This window comes from Arachis duranensis, chromosome 7 (genome assembly GCF_000817695.3).
Source record: "Arachis duranensis cultivar V14167 chromosome 7, aradu.V14167.gnm2.J7QH, whole genome shotgun sequence".
Taxonomy (NCBI): Eukaryota; Viridiplantae; Streptophyta; class Magnoliopsida; order Fabales; family Fabaceae; genus Arachis; species Arachis duranensis.
The window spans coordinates 9518881-9536216 of record NC_029778.3 but is presented as its reverse complement, the minus strand read 5'-3'; the positions used below and the strand labels follow the sequence as shown (position 1 = coordinate 9536216).

At 31.9% G+C, this 17336-nt stretch overlaps 1 protein-coding gene across 4 annotated transcripts; it reads left to right on the top strand.

Moving 5' to 3' along the window:
• Positions 1–3686: 3686 nt before the first annotated feature.
• On the top strand, positions 3687–13872 carry LOC107457631 (uncharacterized). Of its 4 annotated transcripts, none has more exons than XM_052251930.1 (7): positions 3687–3755; positions 4824–4863; positions 4938–5072; positions 5171–5255; positions 12925–13150; positions 13237–13369; positions 13620–13872. In XM_052251930.1, the coding sequence occupies exons 2-7, from the start codon at positions 4847–4849 to the stop codon at positions 13627–13629; spliced, it is 606 nt and encodes a 201-aa protein (XP_052107890.1). In that variant the 5' UTR covers positions 3687–3755; positions 4824–4846; the 3' UTR covers positions 13630–13872. The 4 variants fall into 4 exon arrangements, with proteins under 4 accessions (XP_052107890.1, XP_052107889.1, XP_052107892.1 ...); XM_052251929.1 differs by lacking the exons at positions 3687–3755; positions 4824–4863; positions 4938–5072; positions 5171–5255 and adding exons at positions 11189–11358; positions 12411–12450; positions 12525–12659; positions 12760–12844; XM_052251932.1 differs by lacking the exons at positions 3687–3755; positions 4824–4863; positions 4938–5072; positions 5171–5255 and adding exons at positions 11190–11358; positions 12411–12450; positions 12525–12659; positions 12760–12844 and having other exon boundaries at positions 13237–13365.
• The last annotated feature ends 3464 nt before the right edge of the window (positions 13873–17336 follow it).

The window sequence follows — 17336 nt, the reverse complement described above, 5'->3', positions numbered from 1 at the left end:
TTTTACTTAAATTGGACTAAAAAAAATTATTGATTACCTAGCATAACCCTTTCCTAAATTAAAAAAGAACCACAAATATTCTCTCACATTCACGGAAGGAATGATAAGAGAAGGAAGAAGAAAGAGAGAAAAAAATAGATGGTACCGTAGAGGAGAGAAGTAAAAAAAGAGGAAGAGCGATGATGCTGATAAAGAAACTCTTGAGGCGCAGTGTGGGCGGGCTTGCTAGTGTCGAGATAGGTGCAAAGTCTTTATAGCTCCGATTGTTTTCTGTCACCGCTACTGCCACGGAGATAAGAAACCTAAAACGATAGAAGAAAAAAGGATAGAACAAGAGAAATATTGTGAAAGAGAGATTACATTGCAGGAAGAAAGAGAGGGGTGGAGGTCGCGAAAGAGCGAGGTGGTGGAGGGTGATACACAAAATCCCAGAGAGACAACCCTTCAACGAAACACAGCGATTCATTGTACTTACTAGTGTCATGATCTCAGCTTTTATCACTGATGCACTTGGGACACATACTATGTTTGGTGCATTTGTCTATGGGTTGCTTATTTCAAATGGATCACTTGTTGCTGCTATCATTGAGAAACTTGAGGACTTTGTTTCTGTTTTTCTGCTACCTCTCTTCTTTGCAATCAGGGTCCTCAAGACTAATCTCACCTTGATCAAGGGAGCGGCTAGATGGGAATTTGTGATCTTGATGATTCTCCTTACTTGTATTGGCAAGGTCCTTGGCACCTCTTGTTGTTTTCCTCCTATTTCAAATACCTATCAGGAAAGGTGTCATTCTTGGTCTGTGCTCAATGTTGGCTAGGAACAAAAAAGTATATTTATACGATGCATGTTATTAACTTACTAATCCCGCTAGGTAATTAACAGAGGGTCCAACAAACGTCTGCCAAATCCTATTAGACTGGACCCAAAGCAAAAAAAAAAAAAAAGCTTCTATTTATACTCCTTTTAACTGTAGTTTCAAAAATAACATGCAGCCGCCTCACTCTCTTACTCTGTATGCCATCATCCACGCCATCAACCTTCGTCACAGACTATGTTCGTGCCGCCGTTGCCTCCTCCAGTGTTGCCGTGAACTAGCCCATTGCGTCGTGTTGCTTCCGCTGCGAGGATGCCGTCCACCACAATTAAGAAGTCACGCCGAGTCGTATGCCTCCTTCGCTGCACTGCACAGCCTTCCATTCTGTTGCCACCACGTCATCGTGCCGCGCCATCTGCCTCTTCTGTTGCGTTGCGTCTCGGCCGTCTCCGCCATGAAGCCATGACGCTGCATCTCTTCCTCCTCCTCCGTCATGCCTTGTCTCCGCCTGCTCTTCCATCGCGCCGTCGAGCCACGTCCCATCCTCCAAAGGTTAGTGGATGTTTCTTCTTCAATTTACTGGATGTTTCATCTCTGTTTCGAGGTTCAAAAATTTAGTAGACGGCTTCATATGAGATTAGATGTTTCTTTCATTATAGAATGGATGTTTCTTGTCCTTGCATCAGCGATGCGAATGGTGTTCTGCGCAATGCAATGTGGTGGTGGCATGACGGCAGTCTGTACGACAAGAACAGTGGTGTGCTGTGTGACGAACCACACACACAACTCGCGTAAGAAATTCGGAGAGAACGACAACGCACCATGGAGGCAGCGATGCGGTAGTCTGTTTGATGGGAATGGTGGCGCACTGCAGCGGCAGCGAAGCAGTGGTGTGCATGAGGAAGAAGGCCGTCGCTATGAGAGGAAAGGTTGTTAACACTGTATTTACGAAGCGGTTAATTTACCAAATTTTTATTATTCAAAAACGTCAATAATATCAATTAACTATATTCTAATTTTAAAAAATAATTTAAAATTAAGTATTAAATAGAATTGTTTAAAATTGGTTGATTTAGGTGTTGATTTTTTAAATTTTCTCTTAACTTAATTACTGTTATTAATTTAATTCATGACGTGTGTAGGTGTTGGGAGATGAAGTACTTTTAATTATGGTTCTTGTAACCATTATTATGACGGCAATCATCTTGCCGATAATGGCATTGATCCACAAGTCAAGAGAAAGGCATATATTATACAAGAACAGAACAATAAATTGAATGGAGGAAAGTGGTTTTGGAGATTGGTGTTTGAGGTTCATAGATAATAGAGAAATAGGGAGTAACGTGTAGTTTCTCTTTGTTTGAAGTAGAAAGAAAGTACTATGGTTTCTCTGCCTTTTTAGAGACAGAGGTAGGTTTGGAAGTGAGTCGATTTGAGTTAAGTTAGACCAAGTTTAAATTTGATTTACGAAAATTAAGTTTAGTTTACGGCTCGACTCATTAATAATCGCACTTATTTCATAAGCTCAAATTCAGCTCAACGAAAGCTCACGAGCTGACTCGAGCTCGCGAGCTGGTTCAAATAATAGGAACACAATCTATAATTCTATATCAATAAATTATAACTAATATATATTAAAAATAAAAAAATTAAATTATTAATACGCATATCTTATATGCATTTAATCTTTATTTTTAATAGTATATATATAATCGAGTCAGCTCATGAGCTAATGAACTGAGCTTATCCAAGCTCAAGTTCAGCTAATTTAGTTTATGAGCTCAATTCCAAGCTCCAGCTCGACTCACCAGCTCACGAGTTTAGCTTATCGAGCTATTAACGAGTCGAGCTCGAGTTGGCTTGACTCACTTCCACCTCTAAACATTGGCTTGACTCACTTCCACCTCTAAACAGAGGATATGAATAAATTTAAATTTTATAAATATTTTTTAATGTTTACTGTTAATAAGGATTTAATTACAAAATTTAATATAATATAAAAATTTAACTGAAAAAAATAATAGGATTTAATTGAAAATTCCATAAAATTATAGGAATAAACAAAATAATAAAATCAAAAAAAAAGTTTTGCTATGCTATAAGGGTATTGGTTAAATATATCATAAAAAAAAATATTTTAATGTTTTTGATATATTTTAATGCATTGAATATATTAAAAGTTTAAATTTTTTTTTATGATATACTTAACCAATATCTTTAGAATACATAATAGTTAAATTTATACAAAAAAATTTTAGAAGCTAATTAGAGTAATTATTTTACTGAAAAATAAATTAAAAATTGATTTGTCTGTCAAAATAAAATTTTAAAAATAATTTGTATATTAATTTTTCTTAAATACTAAAATATTCGCTTTTAAAATATTTGAAAATTGATCTAGGTACTCTTAAATTAAATAGCATTCGTTCGACATCTCTCACCGTCTCCGCTTCGGTTTATTTTGGTAAAGAATTTACTTTTTAAGAGTAACTTATAAAAGTTAATTTTAAAAGATGACTTTTTAAAAATTGTAGCATTTATATTTGGTAAATCAAATTAAAAATAGTTTTCAATAAACACAAATAACAACAATTACATTTAGTAAAATAGTTTTTAAAATTTAAAAATACTATAATAAACATAAATATAAGTATTAAATTTAAAAATTACTTAACACATGAAATTATATTAGACTTTTAAATTTTAAAAAGTACAAACCAATTTTAAAAAATTTTATCTTAACTACTTTTAAAAGTACCAAATTTTTTTAAAAACTACAAATACAAGGCCGTTATCTTTTCTAATCTATTTACCAAAAATAAAAAATTGAACTTTTAAAGAGTATAAATATTTCTTTAAAAAATTTTACCAAACTAAGTCTTCGAGTCGGTTTTCTCGCATCGTCGCCTCCAGCAGTTTCCGTCGTCGCTGCGCCTCGAAGTAATTAAATTTAAACCCTAAATATTGTTCTGTTTAAACCCTAATTTGATTGCTATTTTAATTGATTGCAATTTGATTTCAAATGAATTATTGTTCTGTTCAAACCCTAATTATTATTTTGATTGATTGTTATCTGTGTATTTTAATTGTTCTGTATATTTTTATAGATTGTTATTCTGTATATTCTAATTTTTTTTATTTTGTGATTTTATTGTGTTACTTCATTTAGGGTTTGGTTCATATACTTGTGGTGTGTTGCTAAGATGTAGTTGTCAAATACTCAAATTGTGTAGCCTATTTATTGGCAAAATCTATCCACGAATGAAACAACTAGGGGAGGAAAAAGAACGCCTTGTTATAGTTGGAGTTAGTGGTTTGTGCAAATGAATTTATCGATATATATCAAATGAATTGATCCATGTGATTCTGAATGTTATTTTCATGCTACATTGATCAAGATAATGGGGAGCAGTTTGGGGATAGTCACTTAATCCTATGGGATGGAAAAAGTTTGGAAGAGGTTGTAGTATTTTATCTGTAAGGGGTATTTGCTATTTAGAAATTCTATGATAATTCAGTATGTAGCATAGGGAAGGGGATTCTGTTGGCACTCTGGTACCGAGTATGTTTTTACACCGGAACATATGATGCACTATTTTATGTTTATGATTTGTTCCATTTATGTTGACCTAGTCATTTTGATTTTCAACAACAATAATAAAATATATTGGTCCTGTGCATTTGTGTTTACCATGGAATTAAAGGTTTGGTGTTAATTTTTTTGGAAACATCACAATACTTATATTTTCTTTCTTTCGTTTTGGTACTGGACAAAAAGTATGTGTTGTATCATAAATCTTTCAATGAATATTTAAAGAAATATAGTTTGAGTTTCTTTTGACCTATTAATCATGTATTCCTGAATTATTTGTTTACATTAGATTCATTGCAATGTTTGAAGCTTTTATTGATATCTGTTCTCAGGTTTTAATTTATTATTATGAATGTATCTCTTATTGCAAGGTTGTTGTATATTTTCAGACTTTCTAAAGTAGTAATTTTTTTCAGGTTCCAAGGCATAAAATTTTAACATGGATCCAAAACCAGAGTAAGCCCTTTTTAATTTGGACTTTTGTTTTTATGTTTAGTTGGGAACATCTCATACTCTTTTGTTTAAAGCAGAAAGACTTTTGATGGTTCGATCAATATGGAGGAACTTATGAAGCTCCCCGTTATCAATAATTCACTATATGACAAAGATGCCCCCCTTTACTCGCGTAGGTTGAAAGCTCGTACTACTCCATATGTGCTAACAGAGTGAGTGCATCATGACAAGTTATTTTATTTAAATACATTAATATTAATTAGTATTTGTTTTCTTATACTTTTTTTCCTGCAATTGTTTTGTACTATAGAGCCCAGATTCAATTCGAAAGAAAACAGATGCATCCTTATCATGTATTAGCAATGGATCATTACAACAAAAGCATAGATAACGAGGTTAAGTAACTTATTTATTTTCTCAAAGTATATTTACTTTTATTTGAAAAACAAATTTTTGTTGATTTTTTCTTTTTCAGGAAGAGGAGTATAAGATTTCTATTTTGGTTAATATGGGTAAAACCAGAACAATGTGCTTTGGTGAGCACCTTGGTTTTCTTCGTCACCTCTTTTGAGAGGCTGTGCCGAAAAACACTTCGTCAGTTGAGCCCAAAGTTTTCTATGCCCGAGTTCATGAAATGTTTCAGCCGAGGGACATTCATGTAGCTTTTTGTGGCTTTTATAATGATTCTGTTGATGACTCAGGTATTCTTATGTGAATGTAAATATATATATAGAGGTTATTTTTTGTTTAATTATTTAAATAACCTTTTACTTGATGCTTGTTAGAGAGCTGTGAGATTTGTGGTTTGAAGAATTCTGATGAATTCTGGAAGAAAGAAAAAGAATTAAAGGACAAAGAAGCAGAGAGAGTAAAGGCTATTCATAATGAATATCTTTATCCAATTCATTTTAGTGGCATGTATCAATCTCCCCATGGAGACAACCAAACGTAAGCAACAACTACTTTTTATTGTTTGTCTTTTTTCTGTTCTTTTAAATTTTATATTTATTGTTTTTCAATCTCTGAGGGACTCTCCAACAATGACACTAAAATGTTATTAAGAAGTTCTTTCTAACCTTGTGTGGGGCCAATTGTTATGTATGTCAGATAAATTTAGTAAATTATGTGTTTCTTGTTATGATTTTTATTTAGTTGCCTAATTTTTATTCTTGAAATTGTAGGATGAATTAGGACAATGAATTGGATGTACAGGGGGAGATACTCAGGATGCATGCCTGGTCCCTGTAAAAGTCTGAAAGATATATTCTAATAATGACTCTGGAGACTACTTCATATTAAGTGTCTTGTATGTTATGTTTTTCTTTCAAGTTTAGGAATCGTATATTTGGTAGTAACAATCTAAAAAATACTGTATTAAGTATTTTATGCAAGATTATGCTTGTGTTGGTTGTTTGAAATTGTGTGAGGCTTTGGATTTTGGTGATGGCTTCACTGGTCTCTGGTGTTATTTTTCCTACATGTATTCTTTCTGTTTCTATTTTCTCTTTTTTAAAGAAACTAGTAGGATTGTGTAAGTTCGATCGAGATGGGATATATCTATTTGAGGGGGTGGATAAAAGTATATTGTTTTTTGAATTTAGATTCTCTGAATTTTAAATTTTCATTGTAGAGGATAAAGTGTGATCTCTCACCATTTATTTTATAAGTGGGAGAAAAAAAAATGAGATAAACTATTTAAGGATGAGGGATCACATTTTATCTTCTAAAGTAAAATTCAAAATTCAGAGAATCTAAATATTTGTTTTTCAGATATAATAAATGTGTCAAAATGTGAAGTTTGTTGCTTCTTGTTACACAATAAAGAAGTAATCCATACAAATTTTCCTTTCTAATAGACACTACTTAGAGTAAAACGAATTTCTTATTTGTCTAATTTAAAACAAGGAGTAAATGCGTTTTTGATTTTAAAGATTTAGTCTTAAAATTAAAATCTGTTCTAATCTTTTTGGAATGGTAGAAATATTTTCACGTTACTGTCTTCTTTCGCATGGTCACCACCACCTTTGAAATGTCTTTTTTGTTTCTTTTAAATCCAACATTAAATTCTTCAAATTTCAACCATAATAACAATAGAAAACATTCAGATTTTTTTTTGAAAAAAAAATCATCAATTAGGGAGAGAGAGTGCTTGCCAACCTGCTCCGCCATTGCTGCCTTTATTGTTGTCGCTGGAGAAGGTTGCAGTGGCACGCGCAGCACTCGCATGTCGCATCTTGTTTCTGGTGTTTTGGACTGGTCATTCCAGCAAATATTTCATGGATGTTTTAACATCCATTGTTCTATCGAAAAAAATTGCAACCGCGGTGCTCACAAACACTTGTGTGTAACGTCTCCTATAACCTTCCCACACCTCTCATCTAGTCATCCCTAATCACATTCGACCAAGCAGGCGAATCCGAAGACGCAACACCAAATTCAGCACTCTGAAGACCCAAAATCAAATTCCTCGCAAAGCTTCCAACTACCATCAATTAGGGAGAGAGAGTTCAGAGAGTGCTTGCCAACCTGCTCCGCCATTGCTGCCTTTATTGTTGTCGCTGGAGAAGGCTGCAGTGGCACGCGCGGCACTCGCATGTCACATCTTGTTCATGGTGTTTTGGATTGGTCATTCCAGCAAATATCTCATCGATGTTTTAACATTCATTGATCTATCGGAAAAAAAATTGCAACGGCGGTCCTATAACCTTCCCACACTTCTCATCACTAATCGCATTCGACCAAGCAGGCGAATCCGAAGGCGCAACACCAAATTCAGCACTCTAAGATCCAAAACCAAATTCCTCGCAAAGCTTCCAACTATCACCAAGGGAAAAGCGATTCCAGCCTTGGAGAAAAGCTTCCATTTGATCATAGACTGCTCCTTTTTGAAGCAGCTTCCTCAAGAACTATGGTCCTTGGCTACTTTACAACAAGTCCATGTTATTCAACCACATTTTGAATTGAGAGACAGCCTCCAACATGTTGTGCTCAACAATGGCTGTAAACTCAATTATCTCTTGAAGACATTGTAGAAAGTAGAAACTCTTTGCTTTCACTGCTTTTCTCTCATCTTCTCTGCTTCCAAATTATTTTGATGTTATGTGATTGTACTTTCCTAGATGCAATAGCTACATTAGCTTGTTACAGAGGCTTGCTTATCTTATTTGTTATGTTAAGAAGCAAGGAATTCTACAAAGAAGAAAGAGCAAGAGCACACGAGCTTTAACAGACAAAGCCCTGTGATTGATGAAGGGATGAATGACTTGAATTCAAAGATTTATTATGGGAGGTGTAATTCTAACTATGATCATCACTAACATGAAGAATATGGTTTTGCAAGCTTTGGAAAGAAACAGAATACTTTGGACGGAAACGAAAGAGAGAACCAAGTTCATGAAAACAAGGAAACAAAGCTCCCACAAAATAATCCAAAACTTGGAGAAGAAGATAATATAATACTAGTTCTAATATGACTTTGTAGCCTTTGATGTGATTATAACTTATGGGACCTACTCAGATAAAAACGTCTAAAACGTCTTTTTTTAAAGATGTTTTTCGATAATTAAAATTTAACATATATAATCAATTGAATCATGTTATTTTTGTCTAAATTAGACTAGACAAATTGATTTTTACTGGCGAAAAAATTAGATAGTAAACCCACTTAGTAAAACGCTTCGTTTTGGCGACCCACAATACGTTACTGTGAGATTTTTCTGACGATAAATTTGGAGGTAACTGTGTTGTAAATTTAAAGCACGATACATAACTCTATTTCTAGTGCAGGTAATGAGTTCATCTATTGATTACTGTCTATTAAATAAAAATATAAACCTTTTATAATAGACTCTAACGCTACGAGTGATGGAATAAATTTTTTAATTATTGTTATAAAGTATGATTTTTTACATTATATTTTTTAAATGAGATAAAAAAAACACGTAAAAAAATGTTGAATGATAAAAAAATCACATTTGACAAAATAATTTTAAAAAGAAAAAAAGAGAAGATCCATTTTGGCCTATATAGTGCTTGGGAAGCTGCTTTCACCGAGCCTCAACCACAATAGAGATTAAATATTTCATATTAACTTTTATGTTATCTACCTTCACTCAATTCGTTTATTATGTGTAGTATTTGATTTAAGGTTGACTGCAATGGTGGAGATAGATAGGACAAAATGCATATAAGCTAATTGGATATACAATTTACACAATTCAGCTAAAAAAAAAAGAAATATGAATTAGTTAGGAGAATATTTTTATGTAATTGGAATTAGATAAATTTAAATTAGACCAATAAATAGTAATTCAAATCACCTTACTTAGTATTAGACATGAACATAGTAATTCGAACGGGAATCACTTAGACAAAGACGCTTAAAACGTCTTTTTTTAAAAATATTTTTCAGTAATTAAAATTTAACATATATAATCGATTAAATCATGTTATTTTTGTCAAAATTAGGCTAGACAAATTGATTTAACCGAAAAAATTGTGAATCAAATCTTGAACTGGTCTAAATTAATATTATTTTTTATATAAAATGACTACAATACCCTTATTATAGAGATGACTAAAATACTCTTTTATATATATGTTAATTTTAAAAATTCTAAAGCCTAACCTTATGATAGAAAAATAAAGGACTAAAATTTAAGATTTTCAAAATTAATATATAATAGAAGTATTTTAGTCATTTTTTATGATAGGGTATTGTATTCATTTTCTATAAAAAATAATATTAATTTAGACTAGTTCAAGATTTGATTCACCATTTTTTGGTCAGATCAAATTGTCTAGCCTAATTTTGATAAAAATAACTCAATTTAATCGATTATATGTGTTAAATTTTAACTATTAAAAAACATATTTATAAAAAGACGTTTTCAGCGTCTTTAGCTGAGTGACTCCCATAACTTATAAGTAGTTTTGGTTTTAAAAAAGAATTTTTCTATAAATATGCTAAGGTACTTGATTGTGACACTGAATTTTAAGTGAAGCTTTACCTGTACACTATTGCCGTCGAATTCAGTAATGCTTTTTTTCTTTTTCTTGTTTTGGTCTAATGCCATTGATAGATTATTTGTAAGCAATCTGTGAATAGATGATAAACATTGCATACCAACGACATAGTTTTAACTTTTAACAATGCCAGCTAATTCAATTCATATGCAGAATAAAACGATCAGTCAAAAACTATAAATTAAGAAAACATATACTGAAAATAATAACTGGATAATATTTCTGATTATTAAGAAAAATACAACTCCTGACCTTGTGCAGATCTTGTGCAGATCATGACTCCCAACATGAGCATAACCACACTGATTAAACATGTGTGAATTGCTTACCGGTTGAGCCTGAATGGCTACATACATGGCAGAAAGAAACATGTGCCATTGAGTACCTTAACCATTCCAGTTCCATTGTCACACACACGAGGCTGAATATCCTCACCTTCTGCCATCTTTTAGTATCTCTTGGATGGTAAAGATAAATTCTCAGTTCAAATGCACTATATACATTGTAAACTTAGATTAGATGTAAACATTTTTAAGTTTTAAATGTATAAGAAGAATCAAAATTTTCATTTTCATTTTCATTGGACGCTCTTATATTGTATCGGAAATTTCTCTTTTTATGAGAATTTCCATCTATGTTGAATGAGAAAAGTCGTGTGCTTTATTGACAACATATCGTACCATAACAGAATAATGAAACCTAAGAAACCTAAGAAAAAAAGGTTTTGCTATGCTATAACGGTATTGGTTAAGTATATCATAAAAAAAATATTTTAATAATTAAATTAATACAAAAAAATTTTTAGAGACTAATTTGAGTAATTATTTTATTAAAAAATAAATTAAGAATTTATTTGTCTCACTTTGAAAACTGATCTAGGTACTCTTAAATTAAATAGCACTCGTTTGACATCTCTTATCGTTTTCAGTTCGACTTAGTTTGGTAAATTATTTATTTTTTAAGAATAGTTTATAAAAGTTTATTTTTAAAAGACGACATTTTAAAAATTATAACATTTATATTTAGTAAATTAAATTAAAAATAGTTTTCAATAAACACAAGTAACAATAATTGTTTTTAGTAAAATAATTTTTAAAATTTAAAAATACTATAATAAACATAAATGTAAGTATTAAATTTAAAAATTAGTTAATATATTAGACTTTTAAATTTTAAAAAACATAAGCTAATTATAAAAAATTTCATCTTTAAATATTTTAAAAAATATCTGATCTTTTAAAAACTACAAATATAAACCTATAATCTTTTTAATTTATCAAAAATAAGAATTGAGCTTTTAAAAAATACAAATTCCTCTAAAAACTCTACCAAACTAAGCCTTCAACTCGGTCTTCTCCCATCGTCGCCTCGAGCAGTTTCCGTCTCGCCATCGTGGCTGCGCCTCGTGCTCCACCTCCTGCTTTTTCACGCTACCGACCTCATTGTCGCCGCCGTACACCTCCTCCGTTGCAAGTAATTAAAATTTAAACCTAATTATTGTTCTGTTTAAACCCTATTTAGATTGTTATTTTAATTGATTGCAATTTGATTTCAATTTAATTATTGTTCTGTTCAAACCCTAATTATTATTTTGATTGATTGTTATCTGTGTATTTTCTGTATATTTTTATAGATTATTATTCTGTATATTCTAATTTTTTATTTTGCGATTTTATTGTGTTACTTCGTTTCTAGGGTTTGGTTCATGATACTTGTGGTGTGTTGCTAAGATGTAGTTTTCAAATACTCAAATTGTGTAGCCTATTTATTGGCAAAATCTATCCACGAATGAAACAACTAGGAGAGGAAAAAGAACGCCTTGTTATAGTTGGAGTTAGTGGTTTGTGCAAATGAATTTATCCATATATCAAATGAATTGATCCATGTGATTCTGAATGTTATTTTCATGCTACATTGATCAAGATAATGGGGAGCAGTTTGGGGATAGTCACTTAATCCTATGGGATGGAAAAAGTTTGGAAGAAGTTGTAGTATTTTATCTGTAAGGGGTATTTGCTATTTAGAAATTCTATGATAATTCAGTATGTAGCATAGGGAAAGGGATTCTGTTGGCACTCTGGTACAGAGTATGTTTTTACACTGGAACATATGATGCACTATTTTATGTTTATGATTTGTTCCATTTATGTTGACCTAGTCATTTTGATTTTCAACAACAATAATAAAATATATTGATCCTGTGCATCTGTGTTTACCATGGAATTAAAGGGTTTTTTTTGGAAACATAACAATACTTATATTTTCTTTCTTTCGTTTTGATACTGGACAAAAAGTATGTGTTGTATCATAAATCTTTCGATGAATATTTAAAGAAATATAGTTTGAGTTTCTTTTGACCTATTAATCATGTATTCCTGGATTATTTGTTTACATTAGATTCATTGCAATGTTTTGAAGCTTTTATTGATATCTGTTCTCAGGTTTTAATTTATTATTATGAATGTATCTCTTATTGCGAGGTTATTGTATATTTTCAGACCTTCTAAATTAGTAATTTTTTTCAGGTTCCAAGGCATAAAATTTTAACATGGATCAAAAACCAGAGTAAGCCCTTTTTAATTTGGACTTTTGTTTTTATGTTTAGTTAGGAACATCTCATACTCTTTTGTTTAAAGCAGAAAGACTTTTGATGGTTGGATTAATATGGAGGAACTTATGAAGCTCCCCGTTATCAATAATTCACTATATGACAAAGATGCCCCCCTTTACTCGCGTAGGTTGAAAGCTCCTACTACTCCATATGTGCTAACAGAGTGAGTGCATCATGACAAGTTATTTTATTTAAATACATCAATATTAATTAGTCAATTTGTTTTCTTATACTTTTTTTCCTGCAATTGTTTTGTACTATAGAGCCCAGATTGAATCAGAATTAAAACAGATGCATCCTTATCATGTATTAGCAATGGATCATTACAACAAAAGCATAGATAACGAGGTTAAGTAACTTATTTATTTTCTCAAAGTATATTTACTTTTATTTGAAAAACAAAATTTTGTTGATATTTACTTTTTCAGGAAGAGGAGTATAAGATTTCAAATTTGGTACTTATGGGCAAAACCAGAACAATGTGCTTTGGTAAGCACCTTGGTTTTCTTCGTCATCTCTTTTGGGAGGCTGTGCCGAAAAACACTTCATCAGTTGAGCCCAAAGTTTTCTATGCCCGGGTTCATGAAATGTTTCAGCCGAGGGGCATTCATGTAGCTTTTTGTGGCTTTTATAATGATTCTGTTGATGACTCAGGTATTCTCATGTGAACGTATATATATATATATAGAGGTTATTTTTTGTTTAATTATTTAAATAACCTTTTACTTGATGCTTGTTAGAGAGCTGTGAAATTTGTGGTCTGAAGAATTCTGATGAATTCTGGAAGAAAGAAAAAGAATTAAAGGACAAAGAAGAAGAGAGAGTAAAGGCTATTCATAATGGATATCTTCATCCAATTCATTTTAGTGGCATGTAACGATCTCTCCATGGAGACAACCAAACTAAGCAACAACTACTTTTTATTGTTTGTCTTTTTCTGTTCTTTTAAATTTTATATTTATTGTTTTTCAATCTCTGAGGGACTCTCTAACAATGACACTAAAATATTACTAAGAAGCTCTTTCTAACCTTGTGTGGGGCCAATTGTTATGTAGGTCAGATAAATTTAGTAAATTATGTGTCTCTTATTTCGTTGCCTAATTTTTATTCTTTGAAATTGTAGGATGAATTAAGACAATGAATTGGATGTACAGGGGGAGATACTCAGGATGCCTAGTCCCTAGAAAAGTCTGAAAGATTTATTAGGATATGATGTTTTTCTTTCAAGTTTAGGAATCATATGTTTGGTAGTAACAATCTGAAAAATAATTTGTATTAAGTATTTTATGCAGGATTATGTTGTGTTGGTTGTTTGAAATTGTGTGAGACTTTGGATTTTGGTAATGGCTTCAGTGGTGTCTGGTCTTTTTTTCCTACATGTATTCTTCCTGTTTCTATTTTCTCTTTTTTTAAAGAAACTAGTAGGATTGTGCAAGTTCCATCGAGATTGGATATATCTATTTGAGGGGCATGGATAAAAGTATATTGATTTTCGAATTTGGATTCTCTAAATTTAAAATTTTCACTTTAGAGAGTAAAGTATGATCTCTCACTATTTATTTCATAAGTTAACCAAGAGAAAATATGAGAGAAACTATTCAAGGGTGAGAGATCACACTTTATCCCTGGTCTTTTTTTCCTACATGTATTCTTCCTGTTTCTATTTTCTCTTTTTTAAAGAAACTAGTAGGATTGTGCAAGTTCCATCGAGATTGGATATATCTATTTGAGGGGCATGGATAAAAGTATATTGATTTTCGAATTTGGATTCTCTAAATTTAAAATTTTCACTTTAGAGAGTAAAGTATGATCTCTCACTATTTATTTCATAAGTTAACCAAGAGAAAATATGAGAGAAACTATTCAAGGGTGAGAGATCACACTTTATCCCTTAAAGTAAAATTCAAAATTTTGAAGATCCAAATCTTTGTTTTTGAGATATAATAAATGAGTCAAAATGTGAAGTTTGTTGCTTCTTGTTACACAACAAAGAAGTAATCCATACAAATTTTCCTTTCTAATAGACAATGCTTAAAGTAAAACAAACTTCTTATTCGTCTAATTTAAAGCAAACTTCTTATTCGTCTAATTTAAAACAAGGAGTAAGTGCGATTTTGGTTTTTACGGTTTAGTCTTAAAATCAAAATCTGTTCTAATCTTTTTGGAATGGTAGAAATATTTTCACATTACTGTCTTCTTTTGCGTGGTCACCACCACCTTTGAAATGTCTTTTTTTTCTTTTAAATCCAACATTAAATTCTTCAAATTTCAACCACTAACAATAAAAAACATTCAGATTTTCTTTTGAAAAAAAAATCATCAATTAGGGAGAGAGAGTTCAGAGAGCGCTGCCAACCTGCTCCGCCATTGCTGCCTTTCTTGTTGTCGCTGGAGAAGGCTGCAGTGGCACGCACGGCACTCGCATTTCGCATCTTGTTCCTAGTGTTTTGGATTGGTCATTCCAGCAAATATCTCGTGGATGTTTTTAACATCCATTGTTCTATCGAAAAAAATTGCAACGGCTGTGCTCACAAACACTTGTGTAACGTCTCCTATAACCTTCCCACACCTCTCCTCCAGTCATCCCTAATCACATTCGACCAATCAGGCGAATCCGAAGACGCAACACCAAATTCAGCACTCTGAAGACCCAAAACCAAATTCCTCGCAAAGCTTCCAACTACCATCAAGGGAAACGCGATTCCAGCCTTGGAGAAAAGCTTCTACGACTTTCGATCATAGACTGCTATTTGAAGCAGCTTCCTCAAGTCCATGTTATTCAACCACATTTTGAATTGAGAGACAGCCTCCAACATGTTGTGCTCAACAATGGCTGTAAACTCAATTATCTCTTGAAGACATTGTAGAAAGTAGAAACTCTTTGCTTTCACTGCTTTTCTCTCATCTTCTCTGCTTCCAAATTATTTTGATGTTATGTGATTGTACTTTCCTAGATGCAATAGCTACATTAGCTTGTTACAGAGGCTTGCTTATCTTATTTGTTATGTTAAGAAGCAAGGAATTCTACAAAGAAGAAAGAGCAAGAGCACACGAGCTTTAACAGACAAAGCCCTGTGATTGATGAAGGGATGAATGACTTGAATTCAAAGATTTATTATGGGAGGTGTAATTCTAACTATGATCATCACTAACATGAAGAATATGGTTTTGCAAGCTTTGGAAAGAAACAGAATACTTTGGACGGAAACGAAAGAGAGAACCAAGTTCATGAAAACAAGGAAACAAAGCTCCCACAAAATAATCCAAAACTTGGAGAAGAAGATAATATAATACTAGTTCTAATATGACTTTGTAGCCTTTGATGTGATTATAACTTATAAGTAGTTTTGGTTCTAAAAAGGAATTTTTCTATAAATATGTTAAGGTACTTATGATACTGAATTACGTCACAAAAAATGTGTTGTTTTAAGTGAAGCTTTACTTGTACACTATTGCTGTCGAATTCAGTAATGCTTTTTTTCTTTTTTTTTTTGGTCTAATGCCATTGATAGATTATTTGTAATCAATCTTAGAATAGATGATAAACATTGCATACCAAGGACATAGTTTTAACTTTTAACAATGCCAGCTAATTCAATTCATATGCAGAATAACATGACCAGTCAAAAACTATAAATTAAGAAAACATACTGAAAATAATAACTGGATAATATTTCTGATTAAGAAAAACACAACTCCTGACCTTGTGCAGATCTTGTGCAGATCATGACTCCCAACATGAGCATAACCACACTGATTAAACATGTGTGAATTGCTTACCGGTTGAGCCTGAATGGCTACATACATGGCAGAAAGAAACATGTGCCATTGAGTACCTTAACCATTCCAGTTCCATTGTCACACACAAGAGGCTGAATATCCTCACCTGCCATCTTTTAGTATCTGTTGGATGATAAAGATAAATTCTCAGTTCAAATGCACTATCTGCAATGTAAACTTAGATGTAAGCATTTTAAGTTTTAAATGTATAACAAGAAGCAAAATTTTCATTTTCATTTTCATTGGACGCTCTTATATTGTAACGGAAATTTATCTTTTTATGAGAATTTCCATCTATGTTGAATGAGAAAAGCCATGTGCTTTATTGACAACATATCGTACCTTAACAATAAATTTAACCAAATCGATTTCAACTATTATGATCATAACTAATAAGGAAAAGAATGGTTGCAAAATATCAATGAAATGATGTCCAAGGATTGACCCAAATATGGATTTAACCAGTGATGATTAGTATATAATACCAAAGAACCAAACAATAGATGTTTTAATCAAAATTTTAGGCACAGTTCATAAAGCAAAACTTGATAACTGAAAACAACATAGATTAAAAAAAACAATTCCTTAACGTTAATCCAGCTACATTATGTTTTCCATAACATCAAGGAAAAACAGAAAAAGATGAAAAATTTGTAAGTTATTTTATTAAAATAATAATTAGTCCATCCAATTAACAAAACTAATTCTAATTATAGTGAGATAAATACGATGGTTGTTACTCAATAAAATAATAGAATTAGTGAAATTTTTTAAATAATAAAATAAAAGATATCTCTCCTCTCTCTTCAAAACAGAAAAATAGAAATTATGGTTTTTAAAAATATACGTGACAAGAGAAGTAAAAACGTCTCTGCTCAACAACAGTTATCTTTTTTTGTGCCATCAATGAAAAAGTGAAAAGGTAGAAGGAAGAGAAGAAAAAAACACTCAGGATCATGAATTTATTGGGATTGCAAAATAGCTTAATTGGTTAGAACGTGGTGTGCCCGTAACACAAAAATCACTACGAGCAGTAGAAGTATGGTGTGTCCATAACCTA

Bases quoted from the DNA above. Each gene is read 5' to 3' on its own strand.
- LOC107457631 (XM_052251930.1), top strand. The intron at 5,256-12,924 runs GTTAAGTAACTT...TTACTTTTTCAG, and splicing joins ACAAAAGCATAGATAACGAG to GAAGAGGAGTATAAGATTTC. The intron at 13,151-13,236 runs GTATTCTCATGT...GATGCTTGTTAG, and splicing joins TGATTCTGTTGATGACTCAG to AGAGCTGTGAAATTTGTGGT.